Genomic DNA, 22,516 nt, shown 5'->3' with positions numbered 1-22,516 from the left:
TTAATTAATCAACAGTTGACTCAAAGCACGAATATAGATATTTCAAAATCGGCCGATTGTATCATCTCACCAAATTCCCCAAAAGTTTAAGAAAATAACTTGCAAAAATCAGCATTCCTTTTGGTTCAAAGAGCATATTTCTGACATTTTCAACCGTCTTCCTGTGAACTTCTGATCCATTTAATCGAACAGTAAATATATATTAAGTTGATTATGACGAGCTACATGGTTCATAGCAATTTTCTAATACGAGTCAACTAGAATTCAAATCCACCTACAAGACTATAAGATCTTACTGGGAGATTATTGTTCATGTGAGCTCATAAACCACAATTCTTGAATAAAAGAAGACTACACTCTTCAAGCTTTAAAGCCATAACAGGAAACAAGATTGATGGTAAATAAAAAAATAAGATGGCATTTCATTACTGAAAAAGAAACATTTTATTATACTTGATTTTCTCTATATTCAGTCAGACGACCATCAATGTGAAATGGGGTTGCAACTTGGCTGTGCTTCTGCCTTCTATCGCAGGGTAAATGAATCCAATAAACGGTTTAGTCCGAAAGAAAATTTGTTGCGAGAATATGAAACTTCATTTGTCATAGTCTTAGACTCTTGGACTCCTCTGCAGACAATCTACTAAAAATATGAAAATTTAGCAAACTCCATGTTTTCTCAAGAATGCCACAGGATAAACTGAAAAACACTTCCTTAGCGGCTCTTCCGCGTGCTTCCAGAAGTGTTGCATTGGTGAAGAGCTCAAGGAGAGCCTTTTCAAGCTCCAGTTTACCAGAAACCTACAAGTAAGCGACCACAGAGAACACTAAGAATATTTTATGCTGAAGAACAATGTTAATTAACAATGAGTTGTCACCCCACCTGAAGAACTGACAAAGGATTTGATCGTTGCATTTCCAGTACCATGTGGGAGAAATGCCCAACGTGACAACCTGAAATAAATAATGAGTTCCATACACAAACAATATGCTGAGATTTGAGAATTACATTAACATGCACCTGTCAGAACAGCACATCCAGCTGCAGCAGCTTCTGAGATGTTATGGCCAGATAAACCAGGGAGTAATGAACCCCCAATCACAGCGATTGGTGTTAAAGTATACAATTGTCTTAATTCACCTACCAAAGAAGATGGATGACAGTGAATATCATGATGATGTCCCTATTAACCCTAATCATTTTAATCCTAAAAGGTACCCTTTTTTTAATAATTAGTAAAGGCCTTTTAAACTCAGCAGCTTAAGAAATCTTGTGTCTCAATTTTTACCAAAAGTATATTTTCATGTATGACAGCATTTCATGTCAGTCAAAAGAAAAGAATTTGTACCCAATGTGTCTACCACATAAATGTTAGTTCCGGGCTTAAACTTCTCATATTGAGACCTCAAAAGCACATTTTGTCCTTCTTTCTCCAATTTCTGCACTAAATCGAATAGAAGTACCATTAATTTGAGAGATGCTAGAAAAAGTAAAAGTGTTTAGAAACAAGAATAATTTTTGAATGAGAATCCTTTTTGTTGAATGCAAATTACTCTAAAAGGAGATGTACAGACTGATTGTTATTTGATACGATTACATCCATACATAAACACAATAATTTAGGGAATCGTTAACCTAAATTTAAGATTCTCTTCATTTTAAGAAAACAAGCCAAGGAAAAAAATTCTAAAAATGCTCTTGAAAATAAAAGTAACATTTCTCAATGAACAAAAGCCCAAAAAACACTAACAGGTGTTTGGCCTGGCAGTAGGGACAGTGCCTTGCAAAGTAGTGAACAACGGTTTGTGTTTCTGCCTGCCAGGGGAGGTACTAACATTTAGTATCTATTAGTAACTGGATCAGAACACCCAAAACTGGGGCAAAAAATTTCTGTATTATTCTTCAACTAATTCCTTTCCTGTAGTTCTACGAGTCAACTTCCTCCCTTGATTCGCTTCATAAAAATCACTCAGTTGTTTCCTTATATAAATCATTGATTGCTGCACACGCAATCTGTTACATTAAGTATTCAATTCCCCTCCGCCATTTCCTAATATACATCTTATTAGGTGGTTTCCTTAACAGTATCAGACTGTCTTGATTACAAGTTCTTCCCGTGGGAGATAGCCAATGAAACCAAAAGAACATGTTTCCAAAGGATATAGGATAAAAAGCTTACTCTGGCAATCTCTCTTCCTTGTTGTAGATGCCGAGGGACAATGATAGTCATTATGTTAGGTTGTTGCTGCATAAGGGCAAAGTGAACACCTAATATTACTGCAGAGAAAGCAATCAAATCTAGACATATTAAAGAATAGAGAAAACAACAAACCAGTATAAAAATAAGGAGTGTGGCAAACTAATTTCATCTAATTGTAAAGTACTCTTGAAGTTGAAACCAATAAATAGGACAATATGTAAAAGAAAATAAACATACAATCTAACACTAGAAATTTAAAAAAAAAATATCAATTGCATGAATCTAGTAATCAAACAAAATGAGGCCAAAACAATAACATGTCATGTTTCTTTGAACTGCTAATTTACGGGAAAAAAAGGAAAATAGAATGTGCTATATTTGAAAAAAATATTTGTAACTCGGCCAGCGTTTACAAAACATAAAATTTTAACATCTTTACTGACTGTACAACAAATCTCAGAACAATCAAACCACCTACACTGTGTCAATTTTCTCATTATTGGCTTCCCTCCCATTTTTTTATGTTAAGCAAACTAATCAGGTGGCTCCAAGGAACAAACATAAAATGTTTGTTGGAAAGACATTTTTGTAACTCAAGGCCAGCATTGACAAAACATAAAATGTTAACATCTTTGCTGACTGACTGTACACCAAACCTCAGAACAATCAAACCACCTACATTGTATCAATTTTCTCATATTATTTGCTTCCATCCCAAAAAAAAAATTATGCTAAGCAAACTAATCATGTGGCTCCAAGGAACAAATAAGTATTTGCAACATAATGCCAGAGGTATAGAAGATGGAACTGACTTTCTTCTTCTCCCCTATGAATTGAAGAAGCCATCCAAACCTGCTTTTGAGTAAGCTGTAGTCTCAGATTTTCTATATTATTTCGGCCTCTTTCATTGACTCCAAAGTCTTCTATAACTGAATGAAACGAGTGATAAGATGAGATTAGTACAGACCACTTTATCTCTTCGAAAATTCAACATTCCAAGAAGAACCAACAACAACAAAATTCACTTTCTATAACTACATTTGTAAACATAGTGACAAGAACATGGACGTCAGCTAAGCAGGTACTTTTATTTTAAAAGAACACAATGATGTTGTATGTAAGAAGACAGTTATCAACTTTCATGTTCAATTTCATTTAATTTAAATATTAACTAATCAAAAGAAATGGCATACCATATTTTAAATCACCAGAAAAGTTAATGATATAAGGAGGGGCTTGTAGTAGCTGAAACCGGATACCCTGCTCTGTACTCTACGACATTCAAAATGTTCAATGGTGGCATAATAAAAGACTTGAACTACTGAGAAGGTAGAAAGATCCAGGAGAACATACCAACGGTACAATCAACGAAAACTTTGACAACATCAATGAAATTAATGGTAGAAGCACTGATCCTGACCAATATTTAAAGGACTTCTTAGACATCCGAGCATTTAAAAGTGCCAGAGTTATCTGATGAGAGTAATGGGTTATAACATGTTAGAATTAATATAATGAATCGATGTGATGCACATACAACACACATAAATGAAGCAGATGTATGAACAAAGAAATTAATTGGTTTACCATTTCAAATTAAAAAGGTCAGCCTCAACTATTGCTAGCTTATGTACTACATTATCTAGTTTCAGTTCAGATTCATGAATAGAACATCGACTACTTTTGTCTCCCTTACATGCTCTACTGATGCATGTAGTTCACAAACTAATGAGAAAGAATGACTTACACCATTTCTAGAAGCATCCATGATAAGATTTGGCCAGAGTTCACTTTCCATTAGCACAATAGCATTTGGTTTCCAATAATCAAGGAAAGAATGGATGGAAGTAGGAATGTCAACAGGTGAAAACTGCCAAATTTAAAAGTTTCAGCAAAGCAAAACAATTGTGTTAATCCTAATCTGAAATTCAAAATGTAGGCCACACATAACTGAAAAAATATGTTAAGCCTCCATTCAAACTGATAAAGAAATGGTAAGTAAATAATAAGCAAGCTAGAACGCAAAAGTCAACCCAGGAATGTCATTTCAAGGGTATGCGTGCCTGATCATTTATCCCGAAGCAAGATGTACAGCCCTAAGATCCTAGAAACCAACACATTTCTCTATTACAGTTCTTTTCTGAAATAGTTTATTTTGGAAAATTGCATGATTATTGCCAATACGTGTTTCAAAAATTAAGAAATGACAGTGCACCATCCTAGCGAGTTGTATCCTGATAACTAACCAACAACCGGTAATTTCCCAATATACGAAACAATAGCATGTCATCCTTTTAACTACAAGATTTACTTCTACAAATCATCAGACTCAGCACAGGCAACAGTTCCATGCAATAGCTTCCCTGCATGAGCCCATCACGAAAATGACCTAGGCAATAAACCTAATTGAGGAAAGCCAATAAGTAATAAGACAATTTCTTATACACTAATTTATTGCCTGCTAGTGACAAAAACACAAGGGCCTCACTTCTTATTTAACTAGTGTGCGTAAAGTAAAGATTATATGTTAGAAATTGTATTTTAGGCATTTCTCAACTTAATTTGAGAAAAGACGCAACCAAGTAGAGAAATTACTGAATCAACATACCTGTAAAATTATTTCACTCGGAAGCGACTTGCTTAATACTTCACTGCGTTAAACCAAAAAAAAAATTATATATACTAAGAATAACGTCACAAATTGAGTTCACTAGTGTCTGATTCTCTTCTCAGGAAAAGAATTCGGAAAACATCTCAACAGTTTGAACTTTGAACTACAGTTTCTAGTTCAGAAATTGGGAGCAAGGAAATAGAGTGCGAGTGTGAGAGTCTTACAAAGCAGACATAGTGGTGATGGTCATGAGCACGTTCAAGTGAGGCATTCTGCGAATGCAGCGTTTGATTACGGGAATGGCGATCATTCCTTCGCCTAGGGAAACGGCATGGAACCAGATGAGTGGGCCCGGTCGCCGAGGCTGAGAAGGGTGGCCGAGGCGCTCCGGCCACCGGAGTGGGTGTTCTAAGCCGAGAAACCTGCGCCACCGCAGGTGGAGGCGGATTAACGGCGAGACGCCGTAGCTTAGAGCTCTGTATAGCTTGTACACCACCAACCCCTTCTTCATCCTTCTATTCTCTTCCGCGCCATTCTTCTTCCTCTTCTTCAACCTTCTTGCCACTTCACCACACCAGAGTGTGAGCCCAGGCCCAACGACCACCCCCTACTTATGGGCCTGCCGCCCCAATTTAAAAATAAAGTGGGCCTCTTCTGGCGGGCCGATCAATCTCAAATAGACTATTTCTTCCTGCACTCCATATCTTCTTCTGGCACCTCCATACACAACATGAAAATACAATTTTATCCTTCTTGTGCCACCCCCATAAAATAGCTTCCGGATTATGTAATTCAGAAACACATTTGAAAAAATACTTTCGGATTACATAATCCAAAAGTTAAAAAAGACTTCCAGATTATGTAATCCAGAAAGTAATCATGCATATGAAAAAAAAGTTCCAGATTATATAATCCGAAAGCTAATTACAAATTTGAAAAATAACTTTCAAATTATGTAATCCAGAATATTATAAAGAGACATTTTTGGAAATACGAAGGTGAGGGAAGAAGGTATGGAAGTGCATAAAGAAGCAGCCTCGCAAATAATAACTACACTTTTCTAATCTGGGCTGTTTCTTCCTTTACCTCCTTATATTATTTTCTCACCTTCATAAATCTAAAAAGTTATTTTCCCCTTTTGTATAAATTTAAAAAGGTATTTTCACGTGTTTTTTTTTTACAGAAGAAACCGTCTCTAATATGTCTGGCAAATTCTTGGTACACTATACCAATTCGAACATATCACCTCTCAAATTTCTAAAATTACCATTTATTCTGAATTTAAAAATTTGAAATTTGAAATTCGAAAATTAAAATCTTATTTTGGATAAGTAAATTCGAAATAAAAATAATAATATTTTAAAAATATAATTTAGAATACAAAATTTAGAAATATATTCCATAAAAGATTTCCATTCCGAAAATATATTTCAGAGAAGGATTTTCAAAAGTATTTTTTTTTATCTATATCTCTTTCATTGAATGCTTACAAAGAGAATTCATTAATGAAGCTTCTTTCCAGAAATGTGTACATGTGTCATCTTCTCAGGAATTGGTGATGCACAAGCATTCAATAAAAGGAATCATTTAACAAGAAATATATTTGTATACATGACTATAAGATGATGATGACCCATTCAAATTTTAAACTTATATTAATATGTAATGTGATAAATGCACTAGGTGGACAATATGCAACAAAATTAATGGTATCTTATCTTCCATGGCTTATTGGAGGAGATATTTTATTTTATGTGCAATCAAGAGTTTGTTTCTTTATGTAATGTGGTGATGTGACATCTTTTATGACCTTGTCTTGCTAATAGAATCAAAACCTTAATTTTGATGGTTTGGATTTTCAGTAAATTTGTAATTGAAGTAGTTTCTAGTTCAATGATTACTTTGTGCTTTGATTTGTCACTGTATTTAGATTGTTTTGCATAGAAAGATTCTCTTGTTTGAATTAAGATTCACACGCTCTAATTTCACAATAAAGTAACAATATTAGAACATTTTTTTTATTAAAAAAATTATGATAATAAATATATTTTAAGAATTAAAATAATTTATAAAAAATACTTTTTTTATTTCATTATCCTCGTACACATCTCAATAGACGAGTAAAAACACATATATTAGATAAATGTACACACAAAAAATGGTCTCATATATAATATCCGAAAACAAATATTGAAAGATACATAGTTTTAAAGGTGTTAAAGAGATATGATACTTGCAATTGGAGATTGGAGATGGTGTTACCACATTAACATCATTAAATGTTAAAATTCTGAACGTGTCTGTTGTTGTGTCATGCGTGAGATGTCAGGGATTCACTTGTTCCAAAGTCTAAGGTGAGGTACAATGGTTTTATTTTGTTTGGTGCGATTTAAATACAATTGAGATGGGTTGAGTATTTCCAAAACATTTTCATACTTTACAATACTGATTTTTAACCTAACAATGGTAGGTAATAAATGAGTTTCAATTATATATATCTTCAACGCAATCATCTAATATCTATAATCTGCAAAACCAAATAACCAAAATGCAACACAGAATCAGCTTGATGCGATTCTCTGATATATTAAAAGTATTTGATACTTTTTGGAAAAGGCTACATCAGAAAATGAAAACTGTACATGATGGTAACATTCACATTGGCAATGTTCTGTCGCCTAAAACCTTTTATCGTACAACTCATTGTTTCTTAAACGAACACCATTAAAATTTCTAGACCCTGCAAATTCCTGTGCCTCCCTATTAATCCTGCACACATAGTGAAGACCAACAAGGAGTTCAACCATTGCAGCTTCAGCTTTTGCTTGGTTTGCAAAGTAAAGAGTTTGGACAAGCAAAATATTTGCTTTGCAAGCAGATTGCTCCCTCTCAAAATTCCTCTCAGAATGCCACTTTATCATGTTGTGTGCCAGAGGAGCCAACCATTCCAATATCTGTGAGAGTACCAAACTCCATTCCACTACAAGACTAGCTTCATGGACACCGGCACGATTGCTCTTTGTATACCACTTCAGCTTTCCCCTCAGACCGGTTCTGATAGCGGTTGGTAACATGTAATACAAATCATCTCTTGTTTCAAGATCAATGAGGTGAGGTGCTGAGACCATCTTCTCTATTAGTACAATCACATTTGCATAATGTAGAGCTAAAGCTGCACCACCAAGGGTAGATTCACCTGGCTTTAACCGATCCTTCACTGATAGTTTAAAATAAATTCTACTTCTGCATATGAGAGATTTTTTATCCACTACATTCTTCACATGACAATCAACCAACCTCATAGAACTACCCTTAGTTGGGATACAAGTCTGTGCCACAGGAGAGCTATTTCCAACTGACATGCAACCTATGAATGGCCCAATATTTTTGAACTGCTTGCTTTCTGAGTGAAGCACTTGTTGCTTTTTCTTCTTTCTCTTGATCTTGATCTTGCTTTTGTCCACTACAAACTCTTGCTTGCTCTCAAAACGTTGTGAACTGAATCCACGTGAATTAGTCTTAGAAGAATGCACAAGAGTAGAGAAGGAATGACTGCGAGTAAGATGATTGGTATTCACGGAGGGAGAAAGGGATTCATTTTCCTGGTTTTCCATAGGTATATGACTATTTCCAAAGACAAGTATGATTCTCTCAAGAATTGTGAACAACGATCTTGCCAATAACCGGACCACGTAGTCATGACTTCTGTTCCACGGAGAGATGTCTCTCAGAGTTTTCACTTGCTGGCGCTGCCACATGACCTTCTTGTGAAACTCAAGCAATTTCACCCCATGAAGCTGGCGATTCGCCTTCATTCTCCTGAAAGTCTGTTCTCTCTCAGCCAGTACCTCAAGCTCTTGGGACAGTAGTGACATAGCAGCAACAAATCTATCCATTTTCTTCACCTTCCTCTCCATCTTTTTCCATGCATATTCCCACCCAGACCATTCAACGTGATGTTGAGCAGGATTGTGAACAAAATGTTCATAACCATGATACACTGCATCCTTGCACCGTCTACTCAACCTGGCCACAGACCAAGCTAGGGACTCAAAGTTACTGAGTATCTCACTCAATGCCAGTTCCATCAAGAAATTGTCATCATCAGACACTAGCATTTTGACCCCAACCGATTTCACTATCCATTCCTTCGTAATCATTATCTCCCTGCCACTCAAAGAACGCCATAAATTAACCACCTTAGACATCAAACCAGCAACTTCAAACGCCAAAATCCCAATCACTTCCTTGCCATCTGATGCACTCTTGCGTGAGACTGGCAACAGAGCACTAAGCCATGTCCTATTCACCGCTTCGGCACCCATAGTCCAATGGCCACGTTTTCCTAATTAGCATTCTCAACAGTCAACAAATACCCCTAATCTTGTTAGACATTATCAAATACAAAAACACAAACTAGAAACTCAAAGCCCCTTAAAGCCACCAAATTGCAAGACCCAAAATTAGCCAATAATCACTCAATAACAAGTTACCAACAGCAACAAGCGTTAGTCTTTAAGAAAAAGTTTCTGATATTTCAAAACTAAAGTTGAGTTCAAACTGTGTATAACTCAATCATAAAAGTTAACCAGTAAGTAAGGATTATTTCTGCTTAATACGCAATTTTCACTACATTAAAAAAAAAGAATTTCCAACGGCTCACAAAACTCAACCCAAGATTCAAAACACACGTAAAGAAAGATATTAGAAATATACCCTTAACAAGTCTGAAGCAGCATTGAGTTCAATGAGGAGAAACTGAAACTGAACCTCTCCAAGGATAACAGTGGAACATGCCAAGCTGAAATACCGCAGCAGAAGCCATAATGAATGGATGGTAGAGGTAGGAGAAAAGGATAAGAAAATGGAGAAAGGACAAAGTGCAAGAGAAAGTCAAAAAGTGGGAGAAAGAGAGAGAGTGGGAAACCGGTCAAACCGAGGTAAGAATAAGGTTGTCCTCGTTGAGTTATGGTTTTGGGAAACGTGACGTTACTGTGACAACTCAGTAGTTAATTGCGTCGGGTAATTGTAGTTCAAAACAGTATCTGTATGATTATGCGCCTTGTGACCCTTTCGCTGTTTAAGTGTGTTGAATTGTAGCGAACAACAACTTCGTGAACATTAAGAATTTTGGTTCTACGCGGCTACTAGTTGCAGTGACTACGTTTTGTTGTGGCTGTTTCATTGTTCATGGGACACGAGGGGAATCTTAACGAGCATATCCTGTGTTGGATCAATCGTTTCTTATATGCAAACTCTCTGATTGGAAAACTCTTTTGTATTTAATGTATATTCAATTATTAAATGTGTTAATAATGTTCCAACACCTAAACTAAGAATTTTATGCAAAATTTTCTCTACCCCTATTGAATAAAAAAAGTTCTATCATTTTACAAATTCTTTCTTATTCAAAATCAAAATTAAATTAAATCCTGATTTGTATTATAAAGCAAATGAGGTATACGTATATCATGTATGAATGCAAAATATAACTCATAAATAACAGTATCAGAAGAATAGACTGCACACTTTATTTCATAATGGGTGGATTATTAGTATAATCTCTGTATTAAAATTGAATTAATATATTTATTAAATATATTACACTATATCATTAACATTAAAATTATTATTAATTGTAATATAATATGTAATTATATATGTATTTAATATGTTCATATAGTATACGTTAAATTTTATTTATTAAATATAATGAATAATTAAATTTCATAATATTATTAATCATCATATAAGTTAATCTAATAAATATAATATATACTTATTAAATATACGAGTTTCCCATATGGATTTTCACTTGTTAAACATATGCATTACTATATTTTTTAATCTTCAATATTGAGATATATTTGTTTCGTACTTTAAATTTTGAATGGTTCATTATTTCCTTCTAATTTAAAAATAAATTTGTTTTAATCTATCAATTCTTACACGTTATACCTACACATTGTCAAAATTATTAATTTGAAAGAGATAAAAAAAAAAAGGCTGTTAAGGATTTGATAATAAAATATTGAAATAAATTATCATATAAACAACTTACAATTATTAACCATAAAAGTAAAATATTTAATACTTAAAGGGAAATTAAAGTTTACATAATTTTTCTCTAACATCTATTTTACAACTTCATTTAATAATAAAATATTATATTTAATTAATACAAATAAATATAAATAAATTTTTGAAATGAAATAATTAAATAAAAACCAATTTTAGAGAAAAAAAATAATTAATTGTTATAATGACTAAATCAGAAACCATTTTATAGACTAAAAAAAATCATTGATTCCTAAACTAGGTACTAAGGTTTTAAGTAACAACTATTTAAATTCTAAATTTGGTAACAAAAACCTTTGTAGCTAATTAAATACTAATTTAGAAACTATTTATCAATAATAGAAACTAATTTAGAAATCAATGATTTTTTTTAGTCTATAAAATGGTCTTTAATTTAGTCACTATAACAACTATTTTTTTTTCTCTAAAATTAGTTTCTAAATGTAATGATTTTCTTGTAATGAATAATATATGTAGTTGTGAAAGTAAAAGAAAAATTGAGGTGTGAAACTTAATATTACCTATAATTAAAACAATCATCTTGTGTTTCTTGATGGAAGGGACATTCATAATTACAATATTCACTTACACCTTGAGATTAGAAGTGTTAGACATGTTACATTTATTATATATTAAGAAATAAACTTTAAATCTAACTAAATCTTATAAAATTAAATTATAAGATAAGATTTGCATCCATTTATATATTATAAAATATATTTATCTCTTAATCTTAATCGGTATAATTTTTAATAAAAAAAATGACATGTAAAAGTAGTTTCAATCATTATATATACTTAAAAGTGTCTTGTTTCCAACCGTTTTCTCTTGTAATTCTGGAGTATTCATTTATTCACTTAAAATATTTCATAATTAACAAGCTATCTCACTTCTTATTCAACTCATTAAAAATTCTCTTGAATCTTCTTGAAATATGTTTTTCTTTAACATGCTTCATTAATTTATTTTTGAATTTCATTTTCTCCTTCTTACTTAGATTTCTCTCTAATCTTATTTATATAATTAACTCTAGTTGGCAACTTTAAGTTAAATACTCAATGCATCAATTTCCTTGGTGTAAAGAATATACATGTATTTCCTAGCAAAAACAATGCTCTCCTAACCTCTCTACTTTTTGCAAAAAAGTGTTTGTGTTTCTTTCTTTGTCTCCTATACTCTTTTTTCCATTTTTTTTGTCTTTTTATTTCTTTTTTTCTCTCATTTTTAATATTTTATTTTTTTTCCTTTACTTTCTTTCTCTCTTTTTTTCTCTAATTTTGTTTTGATCTTCACAAACCTAATAAAGGAACAACAGTGACAGTGACTTTGCAATCTTGATGAACAAATGTGTGTTTGTTTGTGTGAGGTGATGATGAGTTTTTTTGTCAAATTGTTTTTGTCTTGTAAGCAACATGTGACTAACCTCCATAGGAGCTACATCACAAATAACTTTATCTTCATACTTCCCAATACAATCTCTATTATTCTTCCCCTTCAACTCTTCTTCCTCACTTAATCATTCTAGTTTATAAGAGGTTTAGTCTCTTAAGTTCATTTGGTCACTAATCTGGTGTTAACCTTATTTCTGTAGCTCCCTCTGTCTATCATCAATGAACACATCATTCCTCCCATAAATTATGGATTTAAATTTATTAACTTAATCTGCATTATTACATGTAAGTTTTTCAAACATGTAAGTTCCTTGATCGATTGAAATGTTCTTATTCAATTTTTATTTTAAATTTTTTAAAAAAAAACTTACATGTTTTTAAATTAAGTTAACAATATAAATATATGCAAACAGTTAAGAGTGCTTAACCTAATACATAATAATATCACCAATCAATCAAACATAAAAAACAGTAATAAACACACTGATACAAGAAAATAATTAAATAAAAAATAATTTTAAAAAAATAATTAATTGTTAAATTGATTAAATTAAAAATACTTTAGAGACTAAAATCGTTTTTTATTTATAAATTAGTTTATATTATTAATAAATAGTTTTTAAATACCAAAATTTTAACTATTAATTATTTAAATTCTAAATTTGGTAACAAGATAACTAATTAAATATCAATTTAAAATTATTTAATAATAATAATAGAAATTAATTTAAAAATTATTATTTTTTAATTCTTTTTATCTCTAAAATAATTTCTAATTTAGTTAATATAATAATTAATTATTTCATATCTATAAAATTAATTTATATTTAAAAACTTTTTTGCAGTGACAACATGAAAAGAACTCTACTCTATATTAAGTTTTAATTACCTAACAATTTTTCTTCTTATTATAATTTAATCACTTTGATATCATCCTACTTTTTTAATATTAACTTTTAAATACATGACATAAGTAAGTTTGAAATACAAAAAAGTGAAAGTCAAATAAGAAGTGATAGAAAATAGTAAATTGCATTCTCTGTGATTTAGAAAAAAAAAGTGAAAAAATAATTGTTAAGTCTACTAATGTTTATAATATATTGAATTTTGAATAGAAACAAGAGGACAAATGGCTTATATCACTTAAAAACTAAAATAACATTACTTATACTTAATTTTCTAAGTTTACCTTTTATTAAAAATATTTATTCCTTTTCATATATATATATTATCTTTTTGCTTTCTACAAAATGAAACTAGAGAAAAGAAAAAAAAGTTTATTATTTTCTAAAATAATCAACCTTTAAAATTGTCTCACCTTTAAAATTATTTTCTTGCATGCCAAAGTAAAACAAATAAAAGTATTTTTTATTAATTGAAATTATATTACCTATTTTGATGAATTACTAAAAAATTATTTTAATAAAATAAAATGATACTGTTATATTATAGTGAACAGAGAAAATAATAATAAATCATTTTTCAAATCAAACAAACTCTAATTATAATTTATATTAGTTAAATTAATAATAAAAACATAATGATTATTCTATCTTCTCATTTGATTTGAAAAATGTGGCAGGAAAATACAATTATATCCTTTTGGTCATTAGGAAAGTGGTATGACCATTTTTCTTATGGATCATAACAATAGTAAAATGAAGTTGAGGTTCTAAAAAGATGCAGCAAGCACATCAATTTTAGGTCAATCTAATTTTGAAGTAAAAGTATATTCACCTGCACAGAGCCTAAAAATATAGATGTTATCCCTATGGTTCATATCAAAATTAAGGAAGGCATCAGAAATAACTTTTTTGTATATAGTTTTTGGACTCATGATAATGTGAAAAACTCTTAGAAGTTTCCCCAATGAGCAAAAGTTATAAATTACAAATAATTTTATCGAAACAATCCCAACATAATAAATAGCCTAAGAAGTCTTTGAGATCCTCTGAAGAAGAAAAGAAGAAAAACTTACAAGGGTTCAACAGAAACTGTAATGAAAAAATAATGAGGCCTCAATAATCCTTTCTAATTTCTGACAACTGTACATAATGTCATATAACCTAGTAGTTGTCACGACAAAGTTCCATGTTAGTTTCATTCAGTTACCATGTCAGCCTCTGCATCACCTGAAAACAAAAAAAGGTTACAATGTGATGAAAGCTTATTGACCTGAAAGTGGAACATCATATCATAAGACAAAACAGTACCATAACCTTCTATTCATCTGGCAAAGATATGTTGATGTCCGGGGATGTCCTCTGGTCTGAATATTCCTCAGAACCATTCCAAGTAGCAGCATCAAGTGTAGCATCTAGGTTCTGTTTGTCACTTGAAACACTCACAGATTCTCTCTGGGTTTGATCTGGTATCTGAGACATGGTCATCAAAAAGTTTTCACCATCAGCATTTGCTTGTGAGATAGGTCTAGCAAATGTCACAGTTTCTTGAACAGCTGAAGTAGGGGAGACCACTGTCTGTTGTTCACGTTGATACTTCTTCTTTTGGCTTTTGTGCGCATTTTGCGTGAAGCTTCCTACTACAATCTGAAACCATTACAAAAAAATTCCAATAGAAATATGTGAATGAGTCATAAAATAAATGAACTCTGCACAGTGCTGAAACTTATCTTTTGTGAAAAATTTATAGGAGAACCAAAATGAATTAGATATCAGTCTAGTGACTTTCATCTTTTTGTTTCAACAATTTAAATGTGAACAGTACAGGTCAAAAGATCTTGGTCATGCAACCTAGAATAGAAGCCTCATATGATATACGAATTTATGTTTTAGCTTATGCGAGTTACAATTCCAATCTCATTACTGTGGTTACAATTCATAAAGTCAGGACAAATCAGTTTAGGGCCATTTTCGTGTGTGTGTGTGTGTTTTTATAGGATAAAAACTAAGGCTAAAACTCCAGAGTCAGTTCTTGTAGTACCACATTAGAGTATTTGAGTATAGGAAATCTTCTAGAAAGAAGTAAAGAAAGTAGCATACTTGGATGGGACCAGCAGCTGTTAAAAGTCCAGCAACACCACCTCCTATCACTCGACCATCAGGGCCAGCAAGTGAGACACTCAATCCACCAGTTCGACTTTTCATGCCACTGTTGTCAGCGACAGTGAACGATCCAGACAAAGATAAAATCTCAAATCGACCCTGAAAGTAAATAGTGGAATGAATTATTGAACAATTTCCAAAAACAAATAAGCATAGGTGCATGCATGCCAAAAGGGTTATGCTAATAACAAGAGAAAATGCAAAACAGCAGAAAATGACAGGTCCTAGGTGACATTGACCTCAGACAAACTACCACGTTAATGTGTTAATGTTTAAATATTTAATAGAAAGATGCGCATTTGCAGATTAATAATGCATCACATAAATGATTCACATCATCATCGTGTACTAAATCTATGCATTGTCTTTATGCATTTCTCGGTTGCACGACAAGGAAGGCTCAACATGAAGTCTAGTTGTCACTTATCATCATATTGTAATACTCAAGGCAACAGAAACGCTAGTTCAGTAGCTTATCATAGTATTTTTGTTAGAAATTATGACTTAGTTCGGATATACTTTTCAAAAAGTCCCCACAGAAGAAGAAAACAAGGTAAAATAAATCACAATTTTTCTTGAGTTAAAAATCAATTTATTTTTAGAACCCTCTCATTTCAGTTCCTCGAAAAAAAAAACTGATTTAAATATACTGATGTAAATATTTGTATTTATTTGACTACCTATCTCTGTACCATATAAGTGAGTGTTTGTACAAGTTTAGCCAATCTAGCCTTATATCACCCCAATAACTGAAACTCAGCTTGCGGATTAAGATAGCCAACAAAATTATGAGTTTGATATTAGTTGAAATGTTTCACTAGATTTAAAATGATTATAACACTTTAAGAAAGAGGACACCGCTAGAAGCGTGTGACTATCTGCTCTAGCTAGTGGATTGTGTCTCTTATATGCTTTATTTTAGCATCTTAATAATTAACTTATTTCCCCTTTCCAGTGTTAGATCTGACACGGGAACTGATGAAATGAAAGGATAAACCAATTCTTTAGCATACAACCAGTACACCAATTTTGAGCATATATCCAATACACAAGGCAGATAACTTGTCCAACCCCACAAACAAGAAGAGACAAACAGAGATCACCTGACATAAATGCACCCAATGCTGCCCTATATGGCATCCATATTCTACATTTGCAGAAGACATAAATAAGCTAGCCCATGAAATTATTTCAGATATGATTCAAATTCAATCAAAGAAAGCATGATATCATGGAATTGGAAAAGCAATCAAAACCTTCACAGGAAAATAAAATAAAATAAACAAAATAATTTTTAATAAAAAAGGCATTTAGATCTAAAGAGACCATGCCTCGTAAGTTAATATGCCACCAGAAGAACCGGGTTGGCGTATGGTGACATTTGAGATAGCTCCATTGGCAGAGAGAATGCATATTCCTCTTGGACCCTTCTGAGCAAATGACAAGATCTTTCCAGCAACATCCTGCGAAGTAGTAAAGTAACAGGATCCTTATTCAAGTCGCCGAACAAAAAAAAGATCTATCAAAACAAAACTGCTCAAGAAATTAGAGCCAGATGATACATCATTACATAAATCTGCAAAAGGACAACAATGCATACTGGCTTCTACATTACCTCTCCAGTATAAACAGTCACCACATGCGGTATGAAATCACCAGCAGCTGTGTTTGCAAACACCTCACCTTCAAACATCACAGACAGAAAACCAATCCACACATTAGCCGCAAATGGTATAATAATTTTCATCTCCAAAATTAGAAGCCAGGTGAATGAACCCAGAAAAGAATAGTTGTTTTGGGTACCAGAGAACAGTCTTGCCGAAGCCAGATAAAACTATTATGGCGACAAAACTCTTTTTCCCATTGACAAACTCGAATTCAAGACAACTAATTATACTGAAAGAGGCTGGAACCAGTGGATCCACTCGTTAAGCGGTAAAAGAACATTTTTTTCTAGCCATAGAAATCAAATGAATGTGCACGCCAACCTTAGATTACTAACCACAAAAAGGAAAGTTCACATTTTTGTAACCGATTCACGGTCCCTAAGACATTACCAGAAAGAAACAAATAAAAAGGAAAACTCATCGTTTGCATCAATCAAGGGACCCCTTTAACAAATTAGGCTCAAATCTCGATCCCAACCCCACAAACCCAGAACAAAAAAATAAAAATAAAGAAAGAAATCCGAGACACGACCCAAGACAGTGGAGCAACAACAACCATGGACAAAGGGTACGATTAATTGAGATTCTGATTTAGGTATGCCGGTAAGGAAATGAAGGGAGGGAAAAGAAAAAGGTTGAGCTAGGAACAGGGATATTTTGGTTGGCGGGTAAGTCAACTTGGGGACGAAACAGTACAATGAGTGAGGTCAGCACTCAGCAGCAGCAACATCACAACACCTGAGAGAAACAAAACAACGTTGTACCGTACCACTACTCACCAAAAGAAGAAAAGAGTTGGTAGTTGCCAAAAGCTGTGTGTTTGCCACGGCCCCTTTTGTTAGAGAACTCAGAAGGTGTGGACAAAGTGAAACCTGGTGGAGGTGGTGTTGGGGTTGCACTCACCCTCAGGTTCCCGTCTGCATCATACTTTCTCGGCCTCCCTCTCTTCTTCTTCCCAAACAAGTCAAAACTCCCTTGCCCCCCAGTGCTCCCTGGTGTTGTTGTTACCAATGTTGTTGTTGTCGTTGCAGCTGGCACTGCAGGAACCATCGCTGTTGGCGTTGGTGCTGGTGCTGGTGTCTGTGCTGTTGTTCCTTCGGTGCTTCCCACGTTCATGTTCATGTTAACATTCATGTTCATTGGCTGAGACCCCACTGATGGTGTCCCCGATGGTGGTGGAGCTGACCCTGCAGAAATGGAGTTGTTGTTGAGTGCTGCTTCCATGAGGGTGTTTGTATTTCCAGAAATGGAAGAAGAAAAAGGATGGAGTTTGAACAAGGAAGATGCTGCAAATGGCGCCAGAAGTAGAAGGAACAGAGAGGGTGTAGGCTTTTTCTCTTTTTAATCTTTAGAGGTAGAAATTGTGAATACTTGAATACAACTCAACTCAGTTACTCCCTCTCTCTCACACACTCTCTCTCTCTCTTCTCTCTGTCTCTGTGCTTTGGCATTAATGGAGGAGAATGAGGCTGAGATGGGAAACTGCTATTTTCTTGTCGGGACTCCACTCTGCATTATATTATTTTAATTTGCATAAAGTTGGGTTTAAATATTAAAATGTGTCCAGTCTCTTATAATCTATGAGGATAATCACCACATATAAATTTCTTATACCCAAATTACCCCCCTTAACCGCCCTAAGGATTTATAGGTGCAGTTTCTTTAGATCTTTTTTCTATAATTAAAATTTCTTTTTTTATCACATTACATTTTTTATATTTATTACACATTTACTATTTTCTTACTTTTCTTCAATGTTACGGTTAAAGGCATAAAAAAAGAATAAAAAAAAGAAGCGGAAAAAAAAAATCCGTAGAGAGAAAGATAAAACTAGAGACAACAAAAAGATTAGGTATTCAGTTTATTTGTTAGCTGAGACTTTTTAAAAAAATGTGATTATTTTCATATTAATAATTAAACATTGAATGTTGAATTATATTTTTTAATATTAGTGTAAAACACGTGAAAGAAAAAAAAAATTTAAAAAGTAAAAAAGGAATAATAGAAGAGACTCGTTGTATCCTACATGAATATTTACAAAATAATGTAAAGTCCATGAATATTTACAACGTGGCAGTTATACAGAAACTAGAGAATAAATAGTTTGTAGAAACTAAACATTTTAAATATTAAAGTTGATTATATCTTTTTAATATTAATTATGCATTTAATGTTTTCTTACTTTACTTTAACGTTAATTGTGAAACGCGTGAAAAGAGGGGAAAAAATAAGATGCTGCAAAAAAAAATTTGAGAAACCCATAAAAGGAGGACGATCAATAAAGAAGTGACTGAAAAAAGTTATTCATTTATCTTCTCATTTATGATTTTCTTAAATATATACTTAAATTATATTAATTATTATATATTATTGAATGCTAAATTTTTAGAAGTTTGTGAAATCGTAAAAGAGAAAAGGGAAAATAAATTTAAAGAGTAAAGAGGAAAGATAAATAAGAACAAATATGTACAAGTAAAGCATATGTATTATTTCATTATTTAGAGTCTTCTAAAAAATTAAAGCATAGCAAAAATAATGTAAAGCGAATAAGGTTTACAGCTTGTCATATTTTGGCATAAATGAAGTAGAAACGGTTCCTGTGATTAATTATGTAAAATATTAAAGTTTGAAATCTTTTCCTTTTTTTAATATTAATTATGCATTTAATATTTTCTTACTTTTCTTTAACGTTATACATGAAAAGAGGAAGAAAATTGAATAAGCAACGACAAAAAATAAATCCGTTAAAGGAGAAATATGAATAAAAATTGACAAAAAAGAGAGGAGTTATTCATTTATCTTGTTATCTAAAGTCTTTTAAAAAGTAAACTATTCAAAACAACTTAACTTAAATTTTATATTATTTTTATATTAGTTAGACACCGGATTACTCTTCTTCAATAGATTGTGTGAAATTCATGAAAAATAAAGACAAGAAAGAGAAAAAAAAAAATAAGGATTGACAAATAAAAAAAAATCATATTTACCTTTTAGTCTTCCAGAATTTACTAGAAGATTGTAGAAGATTGAAAGAGAAATAAAATAATCTAAAATCCACCAATATTTACAACTTGTCATTTTGTTTGCATAAACAACAATTAAAGTTTATTTATTTCTTTTCTCTAAGATTACATGTAAAAAAAATGAAAATACAAACCAATTGAAACTTGTGAAAGAAGAAAGATAAATAAAGGAATGAAAAAAATAAGTTATTTATGTAAGAAATGGAAGTTCAACTGATATAAATTTTAAATGGATAAAAAAAATGTAAATAGTTATACAAGTTTATTTTTTATTATAATATTTTAATAAAAAAATATTCTTCCAGAATTTTATTTTTTTTAAATTGAAATATAGTCCACAGTTTATTGAGCTTAAAGAATCTAAGGAGTTATTTCCCTCTTATCTCCTTTTTATAGAACTAAGGGGAGATGGTCTTGAACTTTTTTCTATAAATATGATTGGTATTTTGAGAGAGTTTATATGATTGGTATCTTGAGAAAGTTTAAAGGTGATATATGTGATAAAACTATTATGAATTTATGAAGAACTTTGCGGTGTTCGTCACTCAAGTGGAGTTACACTACTCAAATTATGTTTAAGTCATCAGTTATTATAGTATTCATTGTTCAACTTTGCTCAAACATTCACATGACTTGTGGTTTAAGCATAAATGTATCAAGATAGTTTTCTCCTCTGAAATTCACGATGCTTAAGCAACAAGTAGTTGTTCAAGTATTGAAGAATGTGAGTGAATATTAAGCACTATTACTCAAGCGTTAAAATCACGTTCAAGCAGTGGATGCTCAAAAGATGAATACGTGTTTAAGTAAATGAATAGTATTAAGTACAATAACCCATTAAGAAAAAAATATTTTTGTGTTTCAACGACAATTTAAATCAAGGAGATTAAGATATCACGTAAGGATGACAAAACAAGGTAGGTTCGACAGGCCAATCCGCCACCATTTAGGTGGAACATATTTATTTATTGAATTCGTCTGTACTGTAGTATTCAACTTGTGGATACTCGCTAATAATTGTTAGTGAAATTTAGTTAAGTATTAAAAAAAAATCAAATGATTAAAATAGATTTAATAGCAAGAAAAATAATATCCATTAAAGAATTGTTTAAAAAATATGATTTTTTTAATCTTTTTATTTATCCATGAAATTGAAGTTTATATAAATTTATATTTTAAAAAAATAATTTTATTTAAATTAAAGAAATAAAAAAATATTCATGAACATTTTTAAATGAGATACATAACATATAAATATTACGCGTACCCCGTCAATTCATTATCATCCTTACGATATGTTGGGACATTTTAAAAGTATATAAGTGAAGACAAACTTCACCATATAAATCGATTTTATGAAGTTAACTTATACTTAAAATTCACCCCTTATATCAAAGAATGTGTTGAAGATGACACATCGATTATAGATAATAATATTTCAAAGTGAGTAATGATATTTTGTGAACCTTAATATGTTTGGGATAATTTATACATAATAATATATATATATATATATATTCTTAATCTTATTTTTACATATAAAGTCAATAAATAAATAAAATATTAATTTTAAAATATTACAAAATTTGACGGTTAGATGAAGGATGTAATTGTCTTTTTCTCTGTTATGCACATTTACCAGTTTTTTCAAAATCTTTAATGAAAACTACACACAAATGTATTTTGTTTACCATATTTTATCTTTATGTTTTGACATGTAGCACGTATATGTTTAATTACGACCAAAATTTTATGTTATTCTTGAAACAAAATTAAATATGTCAATTTTTATTAGTTTATTATTTTTCAAATATTAATTTATATACTAATAATATTCTTATACATATTTGACCATAATTATGTATAGATATACTATTTTATTTTAATAAAATATTATTTTACCTTAAAAAATAATAAAATTGTACTCTTACATAACATAAAATTAAAATTAAAAGTATTCAATTATAATATATAAAAAAATTCAAACACATTAAAATCAATTAAATAAATCTTGAATCATTTCAACATAAATCATAACTAAATTGAAATTATAAACACAATTATTTTTAAAGTTAAATTATATAATATAACTTTTTACAGAAATTATTAATAATATATATATATATATATATATATATATATATATAACAACCTATTGTGACATATGGATGCATGATTTTTTATTATATTTTAAAATTAGTAAGTCTTTCCTTTACAATTTGTAAGGACTTACAAAATACTTATAGTAAAAGTTGTATAATTAAAATGATATCAATATACTTTATTATTAAAGTAAAAAAATATATATAAATAAAAAATTGGTTATTTATATTTCATTTTAATATAATCATCATCTTATTGTAAAAAAAAAATTATCCTCTTCCTTCTTTTTAGATTTATAGTCTCGTCCTTTGTCACATTAATAATCGAAGGTCACCTTTGGACTATCGTGAGCATAGTAAGACTATCCGATCAGAATT

The 22,516-nt window shown here is 31.3% G+C and overlaps 3 protein-coding genes across 11 annotated transcripts; all 3 read right to left on the bottom strand.

The window, feature by feature from the left end:
- Nucleotides 1-179: 179 nt before the first annotated feature.
- KDTA (KDO transferase A) lies at nt 180-5,874 on the bottom strand. 8 transcript variants are annotated; one of them, XR_016523440.1, is made up of 12 exons: nt 5,037-5,387; nt 4,810-4,852; nt 3,949-4,071; nt 3,555-3,674; nt 3,395-3,473; nt 3,014-3,130; nt 2,181-2,278; nt 1,752-1,816; nt 1,350-1,445; nt 1,022-1,141; nt 884-954; nt 180-801 (listed from the first exon to the last, which is right to left on the bottom strand). XR_016523440.1 is itself a non-coding variant. In XM_068637561.2 (11 exons), exons 1-11 carry the CDS (start codon nt 5,321-5,323, stop codon nt 604-606), a joined length of 1,347 nt encoding a protein of 448 aa, XP_068493662.2. In that variant the 5' UTR covers nt 5,324-5,395; the 3' UTR covers nt 180-603. The 8 variants fall into 8 exon arrangements, 2 of the variants coding, with proteins under 2 accessions (XP_068493662.2, XP_090161408.1); XR_016523441.1 differs by having other exon boundaries at nt 1,350-1,440; XR_016523444.1 differs by having other exon boundaries at nt 2,181-2,246.
- A 1,478-nt stretch (nt 5,875-7,352) lies between these two features.
- LOC137830299 (protein PSK SIMULATOR 2) lies at nt 7,353-9,867 on the bottom strand. The gene is made up of 2 exons (XM_068637560.2): nt 9,529-9,867; nt 7,353-9,157 (listed from the first exon to the last, which is right to left on the bottom strand). Exon 2 carries the CDS (start codon nt 9,135-9,137, stop codon nt 7,491-7,493), a length of 1,647 nt encoding a protein of 548 aa, XP_068493661.2. The 5' UTR covers nt 9,138-9,157; nt 9,529-9,867; the 3' UTR covers nt 7,353-7,490.
- A 4,208-nt stretch (nt 9,868-14,075) lies between these two features.
- LOC137830297 (AT-hook motif nuclear-localized protein 7) lies at nt 14,076-18,554 on the bottom strand. Of its 2 annotated transcripts, none has more exons than XM_068637559.2 (6): nt 17,793-18,554; nt 16,962-17,029; nt 16,678-16,809; nt 15,284-15,445; nt 14,495-14,830; nt 14,076-14,413 (listed from the first exon to the last, which is right to left on the bottom strand). In XM_068637559.2, the coding sequence occupies exons 1-5, from the start codon at nt 18,235-18,237 to the stop codon at nt 14,504-14,506; spliced, it is 1,134 nt and encodes a 377-aa protein (XP_068493660.1). In that variant the 5' UTR covers nt 18,238-18,554; the 3' UTR covers nt 14,076-14,413; nt 14,495-14,503. The 2 variants fall into 2 exon arrangements, with proteins under 2 accessions (XP_068493660.1, XP_068493659.1); XM_068637558.2 differs by having other exon boundaries at nt 14,501-14,830; nt 17,793-18,548.
- Nucleotides 18,555-22,516: the final 3,962 nt, after the last annotated feature.

Source organism: Phaseolus vulgaris, chromosome 7 (assembly GCF_051622355.1).
Source record: "Phaseolus vulgaris cultivar YP4 chromosome 7, ASM5162235v1, whole genome shotgun sequence".
NCBI lineage: Eukaryota > Viridiplantae > Streptophyta > Magnoliopsida > Fabales > Fabaceae > Phaseolus > Phaseolus vulgaris.
The sequence above is the reverse complement of the archived record's forward strand: the minus strand, read 5'-3'. Positions and strand labels throughout refer to the sequence as shown.

Coding starts and splice junctions, on each gene's coding strand:
- KDTA (XM_068637561.2), bottom strand. CDS start 5,323: ATGAAGAAGGGGTTGGTGGTGTACAAGCTATACAGAGCTCTAAGCTAC. Junction 1,142..1,349: donor TTATGTGGTAGACACATTGG/GTACAAATTCTT, acceptor CTTCTTTGGTAG/GTGAATTAAGACAATTGTAT. Junction 802..883: donor ATCCTTTGTCAGTTCTTCAG/GTGGGGTGACAA, acceptor GCTTACTTGTAG/GTTTCTGGTAAACTGGAGCT.
- LOC137830299 (XM_068637560.2), bottom strand. CDS start 9,137: ATGGGTGCCGAAGCGGTGAATAGGACATGGCTTAGTGCTCTGTTGCCA.
- LOC137830297 (XM_068637559.2), bottom strand. CDS start 18,237: ATGGAAGCAGCACTCAACAACAACTCCATTTCTGCAGGGTCAGCTCCA. Junction 17,030..17,792: donor CCAACTCTTTTCTTCTTTTG/GTGAGTAGTGGT, acceptor TGATGTTTGAAG/GTGAGGTGTTTGCAAACACA. Junction 15,446..16,677: donor GTGGCATATTAACTTACGAG/GCATGGTCTCTT, acceptor ATTTACTTTCAG/GGTCGATTTGAGATTTTATC.